This window comes from Schistocerca cancellata, chromosome 2 (assembly GCF_023864275.1).
Source record: "Schistocerca cancellata isolate TAMUIC-IGC-003103 chromosome 2, iqSchCanc2.1, whole genome shotgun sequence".
Taxonomy (NCBI): domain Eukaryota; kingdom Metazoa; phylum Arthropoda; class Insecta; order Orthoptera; family Acrididae; genus Schistocerca; species Schistocerca cancellata.
Window position 1 is genome coordinate 1,135,940,487 of NC_064627.1, and position 26,818 is coordinate 1,135,967,304.

General features: G+C 41.4%; 1 protein-coding gene across 1 annotated transcript in view; it reads left to right on the forward strand.

Annotated features, from left to right (window-relative positions):
* LOC126161271 (uncharacterized) overlaps nt 1–26,577 on the forward strand; it is an 89,805-nt gene extending 63,228 nt beyond the window's left edge. The window contains exons 3-4 of the mRNA XM_049917011.1: nt 23,881–24,039; nt 25,479–26,577. Coding sequence (XP_049772968.1) covers nt 23,881–24,039; nt 25,479–25,754 — 435 coding nt within the window. The 3' untranslated portion in view covers nt 25,755–26,577. The remainder of the gene's footprint in view (nt 1–23,880; nt 24,040–25,478) is intronic.
* The last annotated feature ends 241 nt before the right edge of the window (nt 26,578–26,818 follow it).

Here is a 26,818-nt window from a genome sequence, read left to right on the forward strand (position 1 = left end):
TTGTTATTAATGTACCGTCAAGAGCGATGTTCTCCAATTATGGATTAAAGTTAAGTATTACGTCAACTATGCACTTTATTTGCTACTATAATTCCCTTAACAGTTCCAGACCTCATGCCACCCTGCGTGAGCTTTAACGCGTGCATTTCGGCCTCCTCTAGCAACACGGTGTTGGCTCTTCTGCCAACACATCACAAGGCGACGAGGATGGGATAAAAACGGTCTTCTTCTTTATATTGCACTAATTTACTCGTCGCCATGTGATGTGTTTGCAACGCACATCCTTTACAGACGCCATTTTAACAGCTCTGTACAGCGCTGCCACCTGTCAGAAGTCAATGAAACTATACGAGACGAAGCGGGAATGTTTGAAAATATTCCACAAGAAATTTCCGGTTTTTTCAACCAAAATTGGCCGAGACAAAAAATGTGTTGCATTACTTATTGAACTGCCCTCGTATAATTCCAGGTGTAGAGTCAATGCTTCTAGCATGCAGACAGGTTGGTTGCAGGCACTCAACTGGCCTCCTAACCAAGATTAGCACCGAGACAGAATCAGCTTTCATCAAAAAACACAATAGACCTCCACTGTGTGCTCCAATGAGCTCTCACTTCAAACCCATGAAGTCGCAAATGGTGGTGGTTTCGGGTCAGTGGAAGGCACAGCACAGGGCGTCTGGCTCGGAGATATCCCTGAAGTAACGGTTTGTTACGTATCGTTGTGTCACTATGGTGACAACTGCTGCTCAAATTGCTGCTACAGATGCAAAACAGTGCGCCAGAGCCATACGCTGAACACGATGGTCTTGCCTCTCGGTAGTGCCACGTGGAAGTTCAGAGCCCGGTCTTCTTGCTGCTGTACATTCTCGAGACCCATGCTGCCAGTAGTCATGTACAGCGGCTACATTCCTGCCAAGTCCTCCTTCAGTATCGCAGATGGAACAGCCAGCTTCTCGCAGCCCTATTGCACAACCTTGTTCAACTTCAGTGAGGTGCTGACAATGACGTCTTTGCCGCCTCAAAGGCATTCTTGATTGACAACAATGAAATGAAGTGATCGTATGCACTGTTGGCCGGGGGTCCCATTCGGGTTCGGCCGCCAGGTGCAAGTCTTATTTCAGTCGGCGCCACATTGGGCGAGTTAGGGCCGAGGATGAGGATCTACATCTACATCTACATCTACATCCATACTCCGCAAGCCACCTGACGGTGTGTGGCAGAGGGTACCTTGAGTACCTCTATCGGTTCTCCCTTCTATTCCAGTCTCGTATTGTTCGTGGAAAGAAGGATTGTCGGTATGCCTCTGTGTGGGCTCTAATCTCTCTGATTTTATCCTCATGGTCTCTTCGCGAGATATACGTAGGAGGGAGCAATATACTGCTTGACTCTTCGGTGAAGGTATGTTCTCGAAACTTTGACAAAAGCCCGTACCGAGCTACTGAGCGTCTCTCCTGCAGAGTCTTCCACTGGAGTTTATGTATCATCTCCGTAACGCTTTCGCGATTACTAAATGATCCTGTAACGAAGCGCGCTGCTCTCCGTTGGATCTTCTCTATCTCTTCTATCAACCCTATCTGGTACGGATCCCACACTGCTGAGCAGTATTCAAGCAGTGGGCGAACAAGCGTACTGCAACCTACTTCCTTTGTTTTCGGATTGCATTTCCTTAGGATTCTTCCAATGAATCTCAGTCTGGCATCTGCTTTACCGACGATCAACATTATATGATCATTCCATTTTAAATCACTCCTAATGCGTACTCCCAGATAATTTATGGTATTAACTGCTTCCAGTTGCTTACCTGCTATATTGTAGCTAAATGATAAAGGATTTATCTTTCTGTGTATTCGCAGCACATTACACTTGTCTACATTGAGATTCAATTGCCATTCCCTGCACCATGCGTCAATTCGTTGCAGATCCTCCTGCATTTCAGTACAATTTTCCATTGTTACAACCTCTCGATACACCACAGCATCATCTGCAAAAAGCCTCAGTGAACTTCCGATGTCATCCACCAGGTCATTTATGTATATTGTGAATAGCAACGGTCCTATGACACTCCCCTGCGGCACACCTGAAATCACTCTTACTTCGGAAGAGTTCTCTCCATTGAGAATAACATGCTGCGTCCTGTTGTCTAGGAACTCCTCAATCCAATCACACAATTGGTCTGATAGTCCATATCCTCTTACTTTGTTCATTAAAAGACTGTGGGGAACTGTATCGAACGCCTTGCGGAAGTCAAGAAACACGGCATCTACCTGTGAACCCGTGTCTACGGCCCTCTGAGTCTCGTGGACGAAGAGCGCGAGCTGGGTTTCACATGATTCCTACAGAGTAGATTTCTAGTCTCCAGAAAAGTCATTATACTCGAACACAATACGTGTTCCAAAATTCTACAACTGATCGACGTTAGAGATATAGGTCTGTAGTTCTGCACATCTGTTCGACGTCCCTTCTTGTAAACGGGGATGACCTGTGATGATGAGGACAACACTACACACAGTCCACGAGCGGAGAAAATATCCAACCCGGCCGGCGATCGAACCCCAGCCCGGTGCATGGCAGGCAAGCGCGTCACCACCCACCTAATTCAACACGTCCAATCTAATGCTCAGGACCGTTACAGCTTGTATTTAAAGCAAACCCTATTTTCATCCTCCTCCTCACTAGTGCTACTCTTATGCGAGTGGCGCAAAATTTGAACAGACATCATCTTTCAGATGTAGAAACACGCCTACCAACTTTCATCTATGTCACACAATTCCTTCTTCGTGTTGGGATTTTTTTTTCCGTCAATATCTGAAAGACCACGTAACTAACCTACGGAACATTTTTGTTCTAGTTTTATCTTCCTGTCTGTTATGTCTTATTTGGCAACAAAAATTGAAATTTTCGGTGTTTAATTCAGGTACTATTCGAAATCTGCTGATTTGCAACGTGAAACAGAATGTTGTTGTTGCAAATTCCTCAAGTCGATCTCGTGTAAAACATGTTTCCGTCACTCATGAACAACTTTCGCGCTTATCAGTAATAACAGGAAACACCTCGGATCATGACCAACAACGTTCTATAGACCACAAAATAACAACAGTAAATATACAGATTTTTTTTAATGTTTGCCCATGTAAATTGAAATTTCATCAAAAGTAATTGTTTTGGTTACATAAAAGAGTAGAAGTTTCGGGATCAAGTAATTTTTATTCCTTATAAAATGCAATTTATATTTTCTAAGGATATAAAATACAGAACGAACTAACACTTTGCGGTTACAATTACGTGCAAAACAAACAAACAAAAACAAAGAGAAGTCATCAGCTTCCAGTCACTCTCACACACTCATTTATGTGTCTTTTCCTACCAATGCTCCCTATACTACCGGTAATCCTACAATTGACTATGTCACTTACATACCGTTGTCCTGGTAGAGAGAGCACTACTCTATACACACATCAACAAAAGTTCTTCATCACCCTGCTGTGCCATGCGGATGTTTCGCTATTGTAACTGTTTCTTTGCAGATCGCAAGGTCACACGGGTCGTTCTTTGTAAATACACAAAGTTACTTCGACCGCTAATTACGGGTAGAACATCTCACTTAAATGGACAGCACCATTTCAGTTGAGATTAAAGTACCATAGGGTACCATTAGAGACGTGTGTGGAGCGGTAGAATGAACATCCATCATGTCACATCATTACGTTACATGCAGAAGAATTGTCACCCAGGAAGTTGTTAGACATGTGCACTGGAGTCAAAGTGATGTGGTCCGGACATGGGATCGATTTCAATTGTAGTGTTGAGGATGTAAACCGAACAGGCCATCCACGGTCGGGAGATACACGGGATGACGACTTTTGAGTCAAGGAGCCATGGGCAGAGTACTGCAGAACTGAATTCAGCATTCAAAGAGGTTACAGGAAGTCACGTATCGCATCGACATGTTAGAAGACGATTACATGATGCGAATCTCCATTCTCGACTACCAAGGCGAGCACCACGTCATGCATGTCAACAGCATGGACGCCGTTGCAGCTGGGCCAGAAATCATGTAGAATGGACGCCCCAGGATTGGCGTCGGATGTTGTTTATGTACGAAACTCGGATCTTCTTGTACCCAGATAACACGCCTGGAGCAACCTGTTAATATCGAATGCCTCCAATGCTGTGTCCCAGAATGTGGTGGAGATATTCTGCTGTGGCATCACATGGGCCCACCGTACATCCCATGTTGTTATTGAGGGCAGTCTCACTGCTCTAGAGCACGCGGAGAAGATCCTGCAGTCAATTATGGGAGCATTGCTAACATTTTGGTACGTAGCAGTTTTATCTTGACGCATGATAACCCGCGTGCTCATCGCATTGTTCACATGAACACGTCCGTTCAGCATGCTGGGATCAGCAGAATGGAGCAGCCTGCCTATTCCCCAGACATGAACCCAGAAGAACCTGTGTAGTAATTATTGAAACGAGCTGATTTCGGACGTCGACAACGGCCACTTACTGTGTGCGACTTAGGCAGATTCGCTCTTGAAGAGTGGGACAATTTGAACCAGCACTGGCTTGATGATCTCATCGGTGGTATGCCAAGACGGATTCAAACCTCCATGCGACCAAGGGGATGGGGCGTTCCACCACGTATTGACATTGCTAAGAGAGTGCTATGTAACCCCTCCCCCACTCGCCTACCCCCTCCCCCCCCCCTCATCACCCCCCAGAAACAGACGATTTTGTTGTTATACTTATTTTTTTAAACTGGCGGTCTGCACACACTGCAAATGAATATATACGCAATACACATCGCTTAGAAGTAATTTTTGTTTCCTGTGATGTGAATTTGGAAATAAAGGATCATCATCATCATTTAAGACTGATTATGCCTTTCAGCGTTCAGTCTGGAGCATAGCCCCCCTTATACAGTTCCTCCATGATCCCCTATTCAGTGCTAACATTGGTGCATCTTCTGATGTTAAACCTACTACTTCAAAATCATTCTTAACCGAATCCAGGTACCTTCTCCTCGGTCTGCCCCGACTCCTCCTACCCTCTGCTGCTGAATCCATGAGTCTCTTGGGTAACCTTGCTTCTCCCATGCGTGTAACATGACCCCACCATCTAAGCCTGTTCGCCCTGACTGCTACATCTATAGAGTTCATTCCCAGTTTTTCTTTGATTTCCTCATTGTGGACACCCTCCTGCCATTGTTCCCATCTACTAGTACCTGCAATCATCCTAGCTACTTTCATATCCGTAACCTCAACCTTGTTGATAAGGTAACCAAATCCACCCAGCTTTCGCTCCCATACAACAAAGTTGGTCGAAAGATTGAACGGTGCACAGATAACTTAGTCTTGGTACTGACTTCCTTCTTGCAGAAGAGAGTAGATCGTAGCTGAGCGCTCACTGCATTAGCTTTGCTACACCTCGCTTCCAGTTCTTTCACTATGTTGCCATCCTGTGAGAATATGCATCCTAAGTACTTGAAACCGTCCACCTGTTCTAACTTTGTTCCTCCTATTTGGCACTCAATCCGTTTATATTTCTTTCCCACTGACATTACTTTCGTTTTTAAGATGCTAATCTTCATACCATAGTCCTTACATTTCTGATCTAGCTCTGAAATATTACTTTGCAAACTTTCAATCGAATCTGCCATCACAACTAAGTCATCCGCATATGCAAGACTGCTTATTTTGTGTTCACATATCTTAATCTCACCCAGCCAGTCTATTGTTTTCAACATATGATCCATAAATAATATGAACAACAGTGGAGACAGGTTGCAGCCTTGTCTTACCCCTGAAACTACTCTGAACCATGAACTCAATTTACCGTCAACTCTAACTGCTGCCTGACTATCCATTTAAACACCTTTAATTGCTTGCAAAAGTTTGCCTCCTATTCCATAATCTTGTAGAACAGACAATAACTTCCTCCTAGGAACCCGGTCATATGCCTTTTCTAGATCTATAAAGCATAGATACAATTCCCTGTTCCACTCATAACGCTTCTCCATTATTTGCCGTAAGCTAAAGATCTGGTCCTGACAACCTCTAAGAGGCCTAAACCCACACTGATTTTCATCCAATTGGTCCTCAACTAATACTCGCACTTTCCTTTCAACAATACCTGAGAAGATTTTACCCACGATGCTGATTAAAGAGATACCTCTGTAGTTGTTACAATCTTTTCTGTTTCCATGTTTAAAGATTGGTGTGATTACTGCTTTTGTCCAGTCAGATGGAACCTGTCCCGACTCCCAGGCCATTTCAATTATCCAGTGTAGCCATTTAAGACCTGACATTCCACTGTATTTGATGAGTTCCGACTTATTTTCATCCACCCCAGCCGCTTTATTGCACTGCGATCTGTTGACCATTTTTTCCACTTCCTCAAATGTGATCCTATTTCCATCATCATTCCTATCCCATTCTACCTCGAAATCTGAAACATTACTGATTGCATTTTCACCTACATTGAGCAACTCTTCAAAATATTCCCTCCATCTGCCCAAGGCATCCACAGGATTCACAGGAAATAAAGGAATGACAAAAAATTTTTGTCGATGTGGGTATTTATTCCAGAGTTAGAATTTGGTAATAGCAATCAGCATTTCTTTTACATAATCACTTCTCTACATAGTCTCCCTCAGTTTCTATGGCCTTACACCAGCGTTGGGCAGCAGTATGTATTCAATGTTCACAAAACCTATTGTTCTGTGGTCGTAATCATGTTTTCACAGCATTAATTACGCTCTCATCATCTTGCAAGTGCGCTCCATGTAAAGAACTTGAAGAGGCCCAAACAGATGGAAGTTCACGGGCGTGTACTATACACCGGGGTGACAAAATTCATGACACACGTCCTAATGTCGTGTCGGACCTCCTTTAGTCTGGTGTAATACAGGAACTTGACGTGGCGTGGACGCAGCAAGTCATCGGATGTCCCCTGCAGAAATACTGAACCATGCTGCCTCTATAGCCGTCCACAACTGCCGAAGTCTTGCAAGTGCAGAACTTTCTACACGAAATGATCTCTCGATTATTTCCCAGAATTGTTCGATCGCTGCCCAGATCATTAGCACGAGTTGCCTAGAATGTTCTCCCCCAGTGGCCTGGTGCATTTTCATCCACAAAAATTCTATCGTTTTTTGGGGAACATGCAGTCCACGATTGGCAGCAAATGGTTTCTAAGCGTCTGAACGTAACCATTTGCAGTAAATTATCGCTTCAGTTGGACCAGAGGACCTGGTCCATTCCATGCAAACACAGCCCACACCATTATGGAGCCACCAGCACCTTTCACGATGCCTTGTTACAATTTGTGGGATCTGCGCTACCTCGAATCCTACCATCAGCTATTACCAACTGAAATTCGGAGTCATCTGAAAAGGTTGTAACCTCCCCCTCACTTACCGACCTTAATGACAGTGAAAAATGAAACCGCGTGTACCTAATGGGAGTTTTGGAAAAGCAATCGTCACCGAAGTTAACCTGTCGGTAAGGAGGGAGGAAAGGGTTACATCTTAATGAAAGGAAATGTGCTAATGAAACTGGTGGAAATTAATTTTGAAAAGGGGTAAAGTTAATAAAGAAAGTAAATGTGCAGCCGTTACGTTAACAATTAACTAGCGGTAATTAGGTATTTGAGATTTGGGGGAAATCACGGTCGCCACTCCTAAGGACAATTACTATAGTAACTGAAAAAGAAAGGTTATTACACATATAATTAGCACTAGAAGCGTGGCAACTGAAGGTTGACACGTGTAGTGTGAAAACTGAAAGTTTGTCAGAAGTAATAAATTTCGCTACACCCTGACTTAATTTAGCAAAAGAATTAATAAAACCGGAAAATCGAAAGTTAATTTAGTGACTGAAGTTAATAGTGAGCTTTCTTTCTGAAGCACATCGAAATTCAGTAAAATACGGTTAGCCTTGGACTACCTCAACAATCATTTCAAAAGCTACTTGAATCTACGCAATTTAGAAAGAAGAGATTTAACTTTGAACTTGAATTAAATGATTCTGAACAATTAACAATAGTAAAATTTAGTACGTACCAAGCTGAGCTGCAGTCACAGGTAAGCTAAAATACGATAACAAAACTCGCACTCTTAATTTGTGCTTGGGTAATCTGAATATTGAAGCCAGCTATGAATACCTTTGAAATTAAAGCAGTGAAATGATGTTACTTTAATGCTGGCGTCTGAATTTCAACGACACTCGGGTTCATTCCGGAAAAGGAAGGGACCCTGCTTGGTAATGCAATTGGGACAATGAGCAACAAAGGTTCATGCTAAGTTGCTGTAATTTTGCGAGGCAAATGGAACAAGATTAAAAGCTGAGGTCTGCCATACAGTTCTAAAACTTTACGTGCTTCCAGTCTTCCTTGTTGGTTGATAGAAGGTTTGAAGCCGTCGATCGAGGAGGTGGCGACAGTCACTCATTGTCGGCCGTCGCTGTTGCAGAAGCTGGATGTTGGTGCGCCTTCTTCTCGACACGGTCACCAGACGAAACGGGCTCTTGATGTGCGCCAGCTAATGCTTCCCGTCCGCGACACCATGTCAGAAACTATCATCGCAAGTCGAGCGCAATTACATGCTGCCAAAGCCCGAAAGCGCGGCAACTCGCGGGAGCTTCACACAACACACCTGCTCCACTCGCTACTCCAGCCAGACTCCTTCTGCTCAACCCGCGCTCCACGCGGCCGAGTTAACACTACCAAAGATCCTACACACTTTGATTCTTCACACGACCTATCGACTTAATCGTTCGATAGCAGTTTTCCCTAGGCAAGACCCAGCGTAAAAATACAAATAATATTTACGAAACAAACCAATTACACATCGACATAAATGCATAAATATACAAATAGTAAAACAATTACAATATACAAAGAGACAGAAATGTCATATCTTGAGGTAACAAAGCAAGGAAAGAAAATAATAGCACAATAGATGGAAATAGGAGGATATGCATTTCCGGCGTTACACGTGCCCCACATTGTCTGAGGATGTTCGTGTAACATAAACAGACTCAGAAAATGTCCCAAAAAAGAAACAGCGGAAATGCATATGCTCAAAACATCAAAAAAATTTAGCATTCGTCTAATTAACCATAAACCAATTTTTAGACAATAATAATTGAGTGGAGACACTCCTATTCTTATTCCACTCTGTCATCTTGCACAAAATAAAACAGGTTGACAACATATCAAAATTCATAGAAAACATAGAAAATGGTTTAGCTATTCCAAAATCATTAAAATTCGTAACACTATAAGAAATGGAATACTATTTGCAGAATTAATCAGAGTACATGGTCATAAAAAAACAGGTATATCAAAATACGCAAACTAATGATTAATTACATAGAATACACATTTTTATGTAACCTTTTCATAATTAATTTTCTCGTCATGTCCAATTAACGCTAAACAAGAAAATAATATACAGCAGATCGACAAAAACATAAATATTGACAACAGAAATCTTTCACATCAGCTGTCCGGGAAGAAAAACAACTCCGCCTTCCGTACTCGCAAGTACAAAGAGTGCCTACAGCGGCACAAGAGCCGATAGCGGCTTCGCCTCGCAAGTATTGTTGCGCCCGCCTGTGCGGCACGCTTGATCTCACTCGCCTGCGTAACGGCATTTCCAGAACGTCCGTTTCACTGAATTCTTTAGGAAAAACTCACTCCCGAGTAATCTCAAGGAGTCCCGTAATACTACCACAGTGGATAACTCAACACTGTCCATCATCACACGCATATACTAGCCTGAAACTTAAAACAGCATCTAAGTACATCGGCAATGACTAATAAAAACACACATTCATGAAATATTACAGCAAGTTACAAAATCATATTTACATTCCTTAATCTACTGTGACTCAGCTGAAAACTTAAACTAGCAGCTTGGATTTTTCAGATGATTACTAATCAGTTACTCTTAAATCATTTAGTCAAAATTAATTACTTATTAATTACAACTTCTTTAATGACCTCTAGGTCAGGCAAAAGCATCGTAACATGGCACATCCTTAAGTCTTACACTCTATATTTACATACTGTACAAATTACCCTTTCTGCAGTATTAATCAATCCTTGGTTGGTACAATTTCAGGTCTACAATATTCCGTATACCTAATCGTTTTCCAGAGCTTGGATACTCTAAGCAATAAGCATTTGTGTGAGGTATACCAATGACTTTATATGGTCCATTATAAACAAACTTAAATTTAGAGATTTCATTGTCTATCTCGCTCGATTTCTCATGAGCTTTTACAAGTACTAAGTCTCCGATTGCAAACTTAGCAAAACGCGCTTTAGCGTCACGACGACGTATGCGAGCATCGGCTTTTAGCTTCATTACTTCTCGCAAACGATCTTTTTTCACACCAATACTAATGTCAATCCGTGGAGGGAATTTGATTATCTCTTGCATTTCACTTTCTACACTTTTGTCAATGCCGAGATTCCTCACGTTACGGCAGTTCAAATTCATTCCTACGTCAATGTCATCCGGCCAGTTAACAATGTGTATAGGCTGGTATTGCTTATGCACACCGTCTCCTGCCTCGTCAAAACTAACTACTATCGTTTTATCTAGTGACATACATGTCAAAGTTTTGCTTTCGCAATTAATCACTGCACCGTACTTTAATAGCCAATCTAACCCGATAATTACTTCCGTAGTCAAGTCTGGCATGACGACAAACTCTTGTTCAAATCGTGCCCCACATATCTCGAAGTTGACAAAAATCTATTTTGTGACCGGTTTACTAGCCTTCCCAGTAGCACCGATAATTTTCACTCCTGTTACCGGCATAACTACGATGCCAGGTCTGTCTTTCAGTAACTCAAATATTTTCCCAGATACAGCACTCAATTCTGCACCGGTGTCAATCAACACAATTAGTTGTAGGTCATGCATATTAACAGACACTACAATCTGTCCACACTTGTCCTCGACTGTTTCTTTATTTTCCCACAGTAAATCCTCGTCTATATCCAGGTCATTCCAGAAAAAACCATCCGGCTTTGATCCTAAATCCGGCTTATCTGGCGGCTTTTTCAGCCTCTGTTCACATTCAGTTTTAATTTCAACACGTTTTTCCTGAGGCTTAGTCTGTAGCTTCGCCTCCAATACCGAAACCTTTTTCTCTAACTCGTCAACAAGTGAGTGTTGCTTTGCTATCAATTCACTAATTGTCACCTTCGTTGATTCCTCTTTGGTCAGATTAATCTCATCTGCCAATCTACCTGGAGGAATGTGCCCAGTAGTATCTGCAATTACTTCCTCTGGATCTGCGCAACCCACACTGCTACCGTCTGACCGCATAACGTCAGCTCTAATCTCATACACGCTGTAATCTATTTGCTTTTCTACCAATCGTGTCCGGCTATCACTAAAATTTTCGCAATCTTTCTCATTAATACTCTCGCAATGTTTAAACTGGAGGTTTGCATCGGATGGGTCGGTTACTTCTACCACTGAAACATTCGGTAAGGTCTGCCGGTTAGGGCCAGAACTTTCCGTTACTACTTCAATATCTAACTCCTGCGGGACGAAACACGACGAATCTTGCTCGTGCTCCCCCTTAACATCAACTATTTCTAGTAAAGTCTGCCGGTTAGGGCCAGAACTTTCTATTATTTCACAAACACTATCTACCTGCGGGACGAGACGCTGAAAATCCTGCACGCGCTCCCCATAAACGCTTCTCCCATACAGACCCCTATAATCTCTTAGTTCGTCGTATAAGCGACCGAACTGCCTTAACCAGACCTCATCCCTCTCTGCATCCCCTCGCTCGATGACGGACGTTTTATCCGACGTCTGATCTTCTCTCAACACTTGTGAATCATTATTAAACTCAATCTCCAGTTCCGCTGTGGGTATTACAGCTGCCACTTTATGATCGATTTCCGGAACACTACTTAAATTGTTCTCACTGACAGTGAATGTATTTTCTACTGCCGTGTATACAGCTGATCTAATACTTGTGGGCGCACTCTTTTCTCTTAACACTGGCACACTCTCCCGCCGTTGATTATTCCACACGGAATTTTCATAATGACGATACCTGGGTTTTCTCCTGTTATTGGGCCGCCAAAATTTCTCCACGCCCGCTCGGCCCCTCACCGGCGCGGCTAATGGTTTCCCTGTCTCGTCCCAGCAGATACGCTCCCCGGATGCTGCTGAGGCGGCTGATCACACCCTCTGGCGTTATTACTATTCTGTGAAGACCGTATCACGTTAGTATGATACTGGTTTCTGTCATTCCTGTTATTATTTGCATTGTACCGATTGTTATTACGGTCCGAACCATTATTGTTATTGCTGCGGTATGCATTATTCCCATGGTTATTGTGTTATGGTTGGGGTGGTACCCGTTGATGTTACCACGGCCTCTACCACTGTCGCGATTATTGCGCCAATTGTCCTCGTCCTCAACTCTTTCCAGGAAATCATTGATTGTCCTGTAATTGCTTCCTACATAGCGTTTTGTATCATCTGGAAGCTTCTTGTAGAGTTCCCAGACTATTTCGGATTCCGTGCGGCGATCACGCAAATATTCCAACTTGCGGATCCAGCCCTCACAAAACTCCCTCATCGAACCGCGCGAATTCGCATCGAAAGGCCTCGATACGACAAATCCGCGCCAGACACTTTGCTGTTTTTGCTCTGACCAGTATTCAGCCAGAAACAAATTTTTAAACTCGTCAAAAGTCAGGTTCGTAATGTTGAGGTTTAAGCCCCAACGCTTGGCATCACCAGCCAGCACATCAATAACCGCATTAATTTTTCTCTCATTAGTCCATGATCTGGGTAAAACTCTTTCACAATTTTTAATGAAATCCGTCGCGTGTATACCGCCTTTTTTCAAGGGGTCGAACCGTTCCTCTTTCGTCAACAATTCCGAACTATGTGCACAGATTGGCACATAGCTCTGTTTTTCGTCAAGTTTCTTTTCTAATTCCGACACTCTCGTAATTACTTGGCAAGTGGTTGTCGCAAGCGTTTCCACTTCCCTCTTTTTCTCTTCGCAGGTATTAGCCTACTCCCTCACTTTAGTGTCTACTTCGGACACTAAAGCCTTTAAAGTTTCCACCTTCTGTTGATCCTCTTTTTTCACTAATTGAATTTGTTCCGTCACCTTATTCTCGATGATCGGAGCAACTGCTTCTCCTACACTTTTCTCGATTCTGCTAATTTCGGAATCAAAACGAGTATCTATGCTCGCAATTTCCACCTGAACGCCTATCATTTCCTGTTTAAGATTACCGATTTCGGTATTAATTACAACAATATCTTCTTTGATTTTATCAACTTTTCTGTTAACAACTCCAACATTGTTGTAAACAACATTAATAGCTTTGTTCTGATTGTCTAGCTGTCGTTACTATTTTTCAGACTGAGCTTCTTGCTTGGCAGCCTGAGCTTCTTGCTTGGCAGACAGAGCTTTAATTTCTGCCGATTGACTCTTGATTTCATTAATCAAAACATTCAATAAATCAGTTAAATTCCCGAAGACTACCAGTTTTACTTCCGTAGCTGGTTCCTCTATATATGTTCCCCCGTATTCATCATCAAGGGGTACAGATTTAATTTTCGCTTCCGATTCCGAAACATTTTCTAAAGTTTGGAATTCCATTTCTGCTCTCTGTTGCGTTTCGGCGGTCGCGTCTTTCATGCTAGCCGCCTGCCCCTGAACAATGGGAACCGCCGTGCGCGTTTCCCACTGTTCGACCGATTGTTCCGTATCCAAGTCTACCAAATTTTGGTAATTGTTGCCTTCACTCATTTTAATAATTTTCAATATAAATGACAAATCTCAAATATAATTAGGATTACTTCCACTACTTATTCTCGCTGACGTAACGGCCTGTACGTAACCAGTACTTTGTTACGAGATTTGCACAATGCAAAATTCGTGTCCAGAACAACCTCAAATCCGAAGATTGTCCTGTCACCAGGTCGGCACGTGTAACCTCCCCCTCACTTTCCGACCTTAATGACAGTGAAAAATGAAACCGCGTGTACCTAATGGGAGTTTTGGAAAAGCAATCGTCACCGAAGTTAACCTGTCGGTAAGGAGGGAGGAAAGGGTTACATCTTAATGAAAGGAAATGTGCTAATGAAACTGGTGGAAATTAATTTTGAAAAGGGGTAAAGTTAATAAAGAAAGTAAATGTGCAGCCGTTACGTTAACAATTAACTAGCGGTAATTAGGTATTTGAGATTTGGGGGAAATCACGGTCGCCACTCCTAAGGACAATTACTATAGTAACTGAAAAAGAAAGGTTATTACACATATAATTAGCACTAGAAGCGTGGCAACTGAAGGTTGACACGTGTAGTGTGAAAACTGAAAGTTTGTCAGAAGTAATAAATTTCGCTACACCCTGACTTAATTTAGCAAAAGAATTAATAAAACCGGAAAATCGAAAGTTAATTTAGTGACTGAAATACGGTTAGTCTTGGACTACCTCAACAATCATTTCAAAAGCTACTTGAATCTACGCAATTTAGAAAGAAGAGATTTAACTTTGAACTTGAATTAAATGATTCTGAACAATTAACAATAGTAAAATTTAGTACGTACCAAGCTGAGCTGCAGTCACAGGTAAGCTAAAATACGATAACAAAACTCGCACTCTTAATTTGTGCTTGGGTAATCTGAATATTGAAGCCAGCTATGAATACCTTTGAAATTAAAGCAGTGAAATGATGTTACTTTAATGCTGGCGTCTGAATTTCAACGACACTCGGGTTCATTCCGGAAAAGGAAGGGACCCTGCTTGGTAATGCAATTGGGACAATGAGCAACAAAGGTTCATGCTAAGTTGCTGTAATTTTGCGAGGCAAATGGAACAAGATTAAAAGCTGAGGTCTGCCATACAGTTCTAAAACTTTACGTGCTTCCAGTCTTCCTTGTTGGTTGATAGAAGGTTTGAAGCCGTCGATCGAGGAGGTGGCGACAGTCACTCATTGTCGGCCGTCGCTGTTGCAGAAGCTGGATGTTGGTGCGCCTTCTTCTCGACACGGTCACCAGACGAAACGGGCTCTTGATGTGCGCCAGCTAATGCTTCCCGTCCGCGACACCATGTCAGAAACTATCATCGCAAGTCGAGCGCAATTACATGTTGCCAAACCCCGAAAGCGCGGCAACTCGCGGGAGCTTCACACAACACACCTGCTCCACTCGCTACTCCAGCCAGACTCCTTCTGCTCAGCCCGCGCTCCACGCGGCCGAGTTAACACTACCAAAGATCCTACACACTTTGATTCTTCACACGACCTATCGACGTAATCGTTCGATAGCAGTTTTCCCTAGGCAAGACCCAGCGTAAAAATACAAATAATATTTACGAAACAAACCAATTACACATCGACATAAATGCATAAATATACAAATAGTAAAACAATTACAATATACAAAGAGACAGAAATGTCATATCTTGAGGTAACAAAGCAAGGAAAGAAAATAATAGCACAATAGATGGAAATAGGAGGATATGCATATCCGGCGTTACAACGTCACGATTTTCCAGTCGCCCAGGGTCCAACCGATATGGTCACAAGCCCAGGAAAGGCGCTACAAGTGATGTTGTGCTGTTAGCAAAAACTCTCTCCTGCTGCTATAGCCCATTAAGGGGCTCCGGAACGCCCTATACTTGCAATGTTAAAATAACGCTTATAAATTACATCTTTCCTCACAAAGTATTTGAGGTAGGAAGTTGAACTTTTTACAGATTATTTATTGGAATAAGGGTTACAACTTAACACAGGGATTTTACAAAATTTTAGTTCAGTTATTTAAGATGATTTTTTTCAATTGTAATGAAAATTCACAACATTTTTTGCAATTTTTTATTTATATATTCAAAAATATACAGTTTTTTGGAAAAAGGCTGTGTTAAATTTTGCAGAAGGTACTGTGTAACATTTACTGAAAGTTTGAAACAAATATGTTTGGAAGATCCTTAGAAAACATGTAATTAGTATGAGAAAATAAAAGTTTTGGGAATCGAGCGACAAAGATTGGATTAACTTTTTAGTGCATTCCAGGTCCATAGGATGGATTATCTTCATCCTCTGCAAACTCCTCCTCCAGCTTCCTCTTGCTCCTCCTGCTGTTTACTCTTGCTTGTATTTCTAGACTGTTTACAGCCCTGTCTGCAGCCCGAAGGCGTTCCTTGTCTAAAGCAAGCATCGCTCGTACCATGTTAGAACCTATCTTCATTCCCATATTTCTAAATACCTTGCACCTTACAATGTTGCCATCATTGAAAGTCGCAACAGCAACTTTACTTTTACTCATTATTATACTTCAACAAAACAGAGACTCAAGAAACAGAATTAATTACGAATATTTTCGAGATAACGACAGAGTAAATAAACATGAAACAATCGACAATCACACCAGCGATATATATTGAACCATCACAGGTTAGCCACAACACATAGTTTATTTCACATCACTAAAATGTACCTGATGAACACGGACGTTAATAATAACACCATTTGACAGCAGTTTAACAGCGCCACAGTGGGTCACGCCCATGTAGAACACATTTCAAAAAAAATTTAAAAATAGTTGTAGTCTTCGGAATTGAATAAATTATATATCTATTAAAAGGTAATAGTCTGCAGATCCAGAAAACGCAAAAAAGTAAAAATTGAACTTTTCATGATTTTGAGCCTTTCCGGAGCCCCTTAATGACAAATTTCGCCGGTCTGGCCTAACAGATGGTTCGTCTCAAGTTCAACATTGATTTATGCGGTTATTTCATGCAGTGTTGCTCGTCTGTTAGCACTGACAACTGTACACAAACGCTGCTGCTCACAGTCGTAAAGTAAAGGCCGTGGGTCACTGCCTGAAATCTGGCATTCCCGGCACACTCTTGACGCTATGGATTTCGACATATTCAATTCCCTAACGATTTCCGAAATGGAGTGGCCCATGCGCGTTGCTCCAACTGCCAATCCGTGTTCGAAGTCTGTCAGTCCCCATTGCGTGCGCCCATAATGACGTCGGAAACTTCTTCACATAGATCACTTGAGCACAATGACGGATCTGCAAATGTACTACCCTTTTATGCCTCGTGTAGGCGATACTACCACCATCCATATATGTACATACTGTTATCCCGTAACTTCGTCACCTCAGTGTAGGATCAATGAGGCAATGATATGCAATTCAGGTTGGTGATGTGTTACTTGGTATTGAGACTCACATGTGGACATGCATTCTCGTGTTGGAGTAAAATTTCTTTTCGATTCTCGTCAAATGGAAAATTTTGGAAACGTTTCTTGAGTTTGTTCGGAGTGTTCACGTATGCCTGCGAGTGAATGGTTGACCCTATAGGCAACACGTAGATGAGGATCACACCTTCACTGTCCCAAAAGACTGTCATCATGACTTGGCCAGCAGAGGCAGCTGTCTTGAATTTATTGCTTTTTTGCTGATTGTGGGTGGTGACACTCCAATCACAGCATTTCGTTTATGGCTCAAAGTCATGCACCCTCATTCCTTCTCATGTAACGATTCGTAACAGAAAGGCCTCTCCATTGGCCTCTAACTGCTCCGTCAGTTCAGATGAAATGCCTTTTCTCAGAATGTTTGTGGTCCTTTCTGAGCATTGGTGGAACAGATTGCGTGCACACCTTTGAATATACAAGAGTGCAGTGCATGCCAACAGCTTTAGATCGAAGTGTTCAGTAGCAATACACTGGTCTGCAAGAATAATGGCATCCGCGGGATTCAGCTTGTCGGGAGCAGTGGCTGTGACAGGACGTCCCGAAAATGTTCGATAGCGAAGCTCAGTTTCTGCACTTACTACTGACACTTTAACTGTCTTACCCGTCACCCAGCATTATACCTTTCAACTGCATCACCACCACACACTGCACACGAACGTTTTGGATCTTCACCGTGGTTTCTTTCTCCGCAAACAAGAATTCTTTTACAGTACGTTGCTTGTAACAAGTGTCTTGCGTAGACCCGCTTTTTTATGGTTCTCTGCGACTTTGCCATCTTTCGGAATTGTTTGAAACTTCCCACACATGGAGAAGAGACATAGTTTTTAAAGCACCTAAATGGAAGTTATGCTGTAGCATAAACAAATCGTAGTATCACTTATTGCACAACCCTCGATTTACTTTTTTAGGTAGCGTCAAATCATTAGAGCCTAGACTACTGTATCACTGAATGAACCAGCAATATCTGCACCTGATCATGTTATGAATCTTATCATACTGGTACTTTTCCAAAAAGACTTAAACATGCTCTTGTCCAGCTGCTTCGCAAAAACGGAGAGAAAACGTGGGTAAAGAATTACCAATCCAGCTCATTACTGTCAAACTTTTCAGAAAGTTTCGAGAGCATTATGTACAATAGGCTTTTTAAAAAGTATGTGGAAATGTGTATGCGTTTAACGAACAAAGTAAAAGCATATGTACTATCAGACCAATTGTGTGATTGGATTGAAGAGTTCTTAGATAACGGAATGCAGCATGTCATTCTCAATGGAGAGAAGTCTTCTGAAGTAAGAGTGACTTCAGGTGTGCCGCAGGGGAGTGTTGTAGGACCATTGCTATTCACAATATACATAAATGCCTTGTGGATGACATCGGAAGATCACTGAAGCTTTTTGCGGATGATACTGTGATATATCGAGAGGTTGTAACAATGGAAAATTCTACTGAAATGCAGGAGGATCTGCAGCAAATTTACGCATGGTGTAGGGAATGCCAATTGAATCTCAATGTAGACAAGTGTAATGTGCTGCGAGTACATAGAGAGAAAGATCCCGTATCATTTAGCTACAATATAGCAGGTCAGCAACTGGAAGCAGTTAATTCCATAAATTATCTGGGAGTACACATTAGGAGTGATTTAAAATGGAATGATCATATAAAGTTGATCGTCGGTAAAGCAGATTCCAGACTGAGATTCATTGGAAGAATCCTAAGGAAATGCAATCCAAAAACAAAGGAAGTAGGTTACAATACGCTTGTTCGCCCACTGCTTGAATACTGCTCAGCAGTGTGGGATCCGTACCAGATATGGTTGACAGAACAGATAAAGAAGATCCAACGGAGAGCAGCACGCTTTGTTACAGGATCATTTAGTAATCACGAAAGCATTACAGAGATGATAGATAAACTCCAGTGGAAGACTCTGCAGGAGAGACGCTCAAGCTCGGTACGGGCTTTTGTTGAAGTTTCGACAACATACCTTCACTGAGGAGTCAAGCAGTATATTGCTCCGTACTACGTATATCTCGCGAAGAGACCATGAGGATAAAATCAGGGAGATGAGAGCCCACACAGAGGCATACCAACAATCCTTCTTTCCACGAACAATACGAGACTGGGATAGAAGGGAGAACCGATAGAGGTACTCAAGGTACCCTCCGCCACACACCGTCAGGTGGCTTGCGGAGTATGGATGTAGATGTAGATGTAAAACAAGGCAGCAAACGACTTGGATTTCAAAAAGGACTCACAACTGAACAGGCTATTTTTATGTTGATACATGATATCAACAACTTACGGATTACTACCATTACCATCGTGGATATTTTGTGACTTGGCTAAGGCATTTGCTTGTTTGAACCACAAAAATTACGAAGTTAAGGAATAGTAGGTTTATGGTTCATTTCATGCATGACAGAAAGCAGACCTATCAGTTTCATTTTGGTTATATAACAATAGGTTCTCATAAGGTAAAGTTATCACATGTGCCACTCATCCCATAGTCTTCTATCTTAAGTCCTCTGCGCACATAAATGAACTTTTCTTTGCAGTACCAGAAGATGAAAATTTGGTCCCTTTTCAGGTGATATGAATGTAGAAATGTCAAGAAGTGCTAATCCTCTTACTGGAAAGATAGCTGATGAAATATTTGAAATCCTCAATAGATGATTAATTATTGTAACGCTTTGACAAGCCTCAGTATGTACAGTTCAGAACTTCTCAAACAATGGAGTTGAGAGTGTTAAGTCTATGGAAGTATAGATGTATCACAACTTATCTCCAATACCAATGCTCTAGAATTCATATTCCATGTTAATTCAGTTACATTTACAAAATGCATTATTATTGACACAGGTGATTTCATAATGAAGAAATTAGTTTATTTTGCACATTTACATTCAGTGTTAAGTTGCGGGATCATTTTTTGGGTGCACTCAGCTGTTATGTCTAGCACGTTCAGCAGACCTTTTCAAAGAGCTCGGTATTTTGACATCTGCTTCTCAATATACAGGCTGTTCCATAATTAATAGAGAAAACTGATAAGGGAAACAAAGTATATGAAAATTGAAGCATAAATGTCCCATTAAACATTGAAATAATTGGGTTGTCTAATTATGAGCTGCCATTGACTTCAGTATGAAATATGTCCTAGTTAATACAAAGTTGTTACAAACATGAACATTAAGTCTTCATGATCAGTCACTGGTATGAATAATGACTTTATCTTAAACACAAATAAATATACACTGCCTAGGAGTAAAAGTGAAACACAAAGAAGACATGGTCATATGAAACTGTAGCTTTGTACACATACATGTACTATCAGTGGCTATGTGAGTGACGCAAACTGAATGTCTTCGTGTCAGGTAGAAGGCCACCAGAGAGCATTAGTGTTGTTCATGTTTAGCATTATTACCAAGCCTGGTAGGGCACACAAATGTTCACTGTGTAAGATGTGGAGATGCCACATACTCCTGTGAAACAGTGTTGTCAACACATCTCAGAAAGTGAAAGAGGTCTCATTGTGAGTTTTCAAATTGTCCAACTGGTCAAACTGTGAAATACCCAATTTTGTGGGGTATTTAGATGTGACAGTGGCCCGATGTTTGCATTGGAATGTGAAGGCAGGCATACTTGTCATCAACACTCCAGTTGACCACTACAAGAAATAGCATAGCCATGTTGTGCACTGAGAACATCATAACTCCATCCCTTCTGCACCGGTCATGAGAGAACATCTAATGAACTTCCTGTGACATTCTGTTTCACAAATTTTATTTCAATAAAAGCAGTCTTGATGCTGTCCATCTGCTGCTAGTCTCTATCCAATGGTGTGATGTGGCACAGAACAAAAATTTTTTGGATCAATGTCAGTGGAAAAAAGAAGTGACTGATGAAAGTATAATAAATTTATTTCCTCAAAAGCAGTCTTTTTACATGTAAGTTTTTTTTTCATTCAGTGACTGGTTTCAAACTCTTCTAGGATCATCAGACCATGTTACCCCTTGGTGACAGTGGGAGATGGTGGTGTGGAGCAGGTCACACTGGAGAGGCGTGAACACTGAGGAGCAAAATGATCTGATGCTGATCCTACAAGAGATTGAAATTGATCAGATATTGAAATAAATAACTTCAACATGTGACCAAGACTGCATTTATTGCAACAATTTTAGTACAGTTATATCAATAACTGTATTTTCCACAGATAACGTTCCAAGAAATTCTTATTTTGTGTCACGCCACATCACTGGACAGAGACTAGCAGTAGCTGGATTAAGGAATTACTGTCCCATGTGCAGCCTGCAATTAACATCACAACACAAGCAACTGCATTTGGAGTGGTACTGTCACTGGGAAAAATGACCAGCTGCTGAATGCCACCACACTGCGTTCAGTGATCAGTCACAGTTCTGCACTCCCTCAAATGACTGTGTCTTGCTTAGGCACAGCAGTGTTAATCCTGGGATCGTGGCACAGGGAGATATCATGTACAACTTCAGGCTATGGCTGGTAGTTACTGAGGTAAGTCTGATGGCACTTTGGTACATCTCAGACATCCTGAGTCCTCTTGTATTACTTCTCATGTGACGGTACCATGGTGCCATTTTTCAACAGGAAGGTGCTCATTCACACACAGCACGTGTCTCTATGAACTGTCTGCATGATGTTGAGGTACTCTCATGACCAGACAGATTCTCAGATCTGTCACCGATAGAACATATGTGAGACCAGCTTTGATGTCAAGCCCGTTCCAGTGACACTACATGAGGCATTAAGGAACAGTTGCAGTAGTTGTGGACCAGCTTGCCTCAGGAGAGGCTACAATGGCTTTATAGCACCATTCCCTATGGATTCAGTGTGTGCATAGAGGCCAAAGTGGTTGCAATGTCATACTGATAAGTGGGCTCACACTGCCAAGTTACTAGTAAATTTAACTCGATTTTAATAACTGTAATGACATTAGATACCCTCTCAAGCTGTGAGGTTCCATTTCGTTCTCTCCTCCTCATCTGAGTGTTTCACTCTTTTTGTCAGGGGTGTACATGATTACAGAAAACCACACGAACTTCGATGCTGGACAACAACTGATGAACAACCTTATAATCCAGAACCATCTTCTGTGAAGCCACCACCTAATAAGTGTACTTTCGCTCACCACACACCAGTTAAGTTGTGAAAGAGTTTAATAATTGAACAGGAACAGAGCCGTACAATGCTTGAAGCATTGCCTTTGGTAATGAGTCATGGTACACTATGGTGCTGAAAACAAATAATAAGTTTTCTGTTTGGGCTGCAACAACTGTAATAGAAATATATATGAATAACTCGATAGGCTCTAGATTCCTACAATTATATTTTACTCAATGTCTTGTTTCTTAAAAACATATAAGAATGTGCCTACATTAATTTCTCTGCATATAAATACATTCGCATGCATTGTTGCTCTACAGAAAGGTCATTTGTCTGAAGCCAGCTGTGGCTTAAGATAACTGAATAAAATGTAGACTCCTGCCATGCTAGCCTTCAAACCTGCGAGATTCTCTTCTATACGTCAAATATCACATGAGACAAGTAACTCCTCTGGCCAACAAGCATCATTAAACCCAAAGTCAAGCTATAAGTGGTTCTTGCGGGGGATGTTTACCCAGAAAGACTGGATCTCTAACAGGTCTGCCATCGTATATCACGTGCAAACTGTACAAGAAGTAACTGTTCAATCACATGCATCCATTTCACTGTCTACAGCATCCCACCGAGTGACCTGTAACTACAGCATACCAAAACACCACACAATCAGCCTGATGATTTGTAGCAGTATGGTTTTGAGGAGTACTTGACGGACATAAGGGTGCTTGAGTGTCTGTCTCTCCAACCCCCCCCCCCCCAAAAAAGGTCTTCCAATCTTCATCACTCATCCTGTGTGCTACCAAATGATATTTGCATGTCCTCACGCCAGCTACTGAATGAAAATGTGCGTGTCCAGTCCCCAGCTACTGAACTAAATGTGCATGTCCTGGACCCCATTACTGAATGAAATGTGCAAGTCTTGGACCCAGTTCCAATAATCTATGAGTTGTTGGAGGTCTTTGAGTGATCATGGATGAGGACGGTTCCTCAATGCTCTCGGTGTGTCATTGAGTCCATATCGTAGTTAAATTTTGTAATACTGTCTGCCTGCTTAGCTGGGCGGTAGTGTGCTTGCCTCCCATGCACTGGGCCTGGGTCTGATTCCCAACCAGGTTGGAGATTTTCTCTGCTTGGGGACTGGGTGTTGTGCTGTCCTCACCACCCTTTCATCCTCACCATCAGCTGCAAGTTGCCTGATGTGGCGCTGAATGAAATAGGACTTACACTTGGCAGCCGAATCCAACTGGGTCATCCCCACCAACAATGCCATATGATCTTTTTTTTTTTTTTTGTAATAGTACTATATCTTGCATTGTTGATTAATGCTGCATGTATACTAAATAACACCCATGAGGTGTGATGGAGAAATAAATTAGATGATACAATTGGGAAGATTTATTTATCTTTATTTCTCTTTGTTCATTTAAATTTTTGTTTGAAAGCACTGTTGGTAACAAATACCTTTCCTTTTCTTGTTTCAGATATTGGCTCCATTGTATGCCATCCAGACACCAGCAACAAAATTGCAACCAGCATCAGTCATCAATTTTCACATACCAGCATCATTGCCTTACATGAATCCGATGCCAAAACATCGTCATGGACGACCTAGACCACAGTCATTACCTTACAGTCAAAGTGTAAGTATGTATTCAGTAAAGTATACAGACTAAAGGGATCTTTATATCCAGAATTAGTTCAGAACAAGCTTGGACAAATGAAACAAGTTATTGAACTTAATATTTAGTATACGGATAATACACACAATTGTCAACAGACACATATAATTAGGCAAATGAGAAACACTGCACTTGAAAGAGTTACATGTGTTTCATAACTGAATGTACAGTTCCTCAATGCAGTGCATAGCCTCTGGTGCTACTAGCAGGAGAGTTTCTTCACTATCATGATAGGCTCAAATGAGACAGTCACTGAGTGCGAAGTATACTCTGGCTTGGAGCTCCACATTCACAGTCTGGCCTGGAGAGCTTGTTGCACTTGGAGAAAGCATCTCTGCACTGGCCATGGCTTGTTCATATTTGATATAGGACAATCCAGCTATTGCACTATTGGTGAGAACCTCTTGGAAGCTCAGCACCTGAGAAGATACATACCCGTTAATGCTTCCCATTGGCCTTAACATTCTTCAAGAGTTGATTGGCGACTCCATGGAGTGTCCTGTGCACAACAACCAGATAATGGATATACTCAGTTTATGTGATCGCTCTAAGCTTGTTGACACCAGTGCCTACCAATTTAAATTGTATATTACAGCACTGAGGACGGTCACTAAGTGACTGAAAATCGATTTTGCGGTTAATAAAACAAAAAAATACGACCAATGCTGCCTCTCCTTCCAAGTATACTCTTCAAGAGGTTTAAAACATCTGGCAACTGTACCAGAAGCATCACTCAGGGTATCATGTCATGATTGCAGCCTCAGGTTTAAAAGTGGCTGGTCCCCTACACATGGGTTTATTACGATTCCTGGAGACCTTTCTGAATTCCCTTATAATAGCAATAGATATACACAAATCAGGTAGCATACTTGTTAAAATTGGAAGCCAATGAAAGAACACCTTGTGGTTGTTGAGGACCCCAAGTAGTTTGACATAACTTATTTCAGTGCTTATATACCCACACTGGCGTCAAGGCACACTGCACATGCACTGCAGCAACCCACTAAGACAGAACTTTTTTTGATTTCCATTGTAGATATTGAAGACATTGAAGAAGTGCCATTAGTGAACTATGCACGTTGTACACCAAATAACTTTTGTACATCAGGTCAGCAGTAGTATTAGGTATTTATGTCACAAAAGAACACTAGAGTAATTATTTCATAATACCATTTGATACATTACATTGGTAGAATTTCTTGCATTATGTATTCACAGTAACTTGTGTTCTGGTACTTTAATGACAAAGGTAACAGCCCTGTAGTGATTTAAAATATTTTTGAGATCTTAACACAGATTTTTTTTAACAGATTACTTCTAAAATAGAAAACTTGAAATAAATTCTTTTTTTTTCTCTTACTGAATGAGATTAGTGGTTTAAATTTGCTCTTTTTTAACAGCTGGCTCGACCAAAAAGGAAACGGATAGTAGAAGACCAGCGGAGACACCACACACTGGATGGCAGGCACAGTAACAGTGTGCCTGCAAAAACTCAGCCAAAGAAGAAGAGACAAATAACAGAGGAAGAAGTTGAGAAAACATACACAGGTCTTGATCGTAATCTTGCAGAAGAGTTCATCTCTATCGCAATGGAGCCTGGTGTTGGTAAGGAGAGACTGGCTCGATCAGCAAGTGATGGAGTCAGCAGCAGTTCACAGCCTCCTGCCAGCATTTAGTCCTACTATCACCGAGACTGTGAATCAGAGTGAGATGTAGGACCATGTGTTCCAGTGTGTGATTTCATGTCAAGAAAGTTCATAAATTAGAAATGTTAGACCACTTTCAGACTGAAGACTTGGTGTAAATATACATGTGGACTGATTCTACAACAAAATGTGTGGATTATGCATCCTGACAAAGATCCATGCATAAACAAAGTGCAATATTTTCATTCAGCTGAATGATTTGAGTTACCACAACATAAAGGAAGTTATTGTCATAGATTTATTTTTAACATCATTTCTTCATCAATTTAATGTACATTCTAGTATTGCATCTGTGCTTGTGCTTGTGCTTTGTGTGTGTGTGTGTGTGTGTGTGTGTGTGTGTGTGTGTGTGTGTGTGCGTGTGTGTGTGTGTGTGTGTGTGTGTGTATGTGAGAGAGAGAGAGAGAGAGTGTGTGTGTATACATGTGTGTGAAAAAGAGAGAGGAAGAGAGAGAGAGAGATTGTTCCCAATCAGCATTCTCTCTACTGGTGTCATTACATTTTACTACAAAATCATGTAGGTACAGTTCTTTTGAAGAATTTTGTACACTTCATTATACAGATAAAATCTTTAGTTGAACATTACATCTTAGAACAAATATATGTATGGCAATAAGGAACTGACAATTTTGTATGAGAGTAACTGCAGAAATTTTTCATATACATACTACCCATTTCAGAAGAGTTACACAAAAATAAATACAGTATTATATTTGTAAGAAATACAAACTGAAATCTATTATTGTATGGGATTGCTGGCACAATATTTTATCTGTAAAGAACAATAAATAGTCTGTACATCATAAGTAATATATATTAATAATTATTAAACACTGTCCTACAAAACAGCAACTCATCCTTTATACCGACTCGAAGAGAAAATTCCAACTACCATCTAACCATATAATGTTGGCAATACTTTGAACAACTGTAGCAGACCAGCAGGTATGGAACATGGCTTCTGGATAAAATTCGATGCTGACTGTAGTAAAAGACCTTAAATGCATGATGTCGTCATGCCTCCATCCATTATT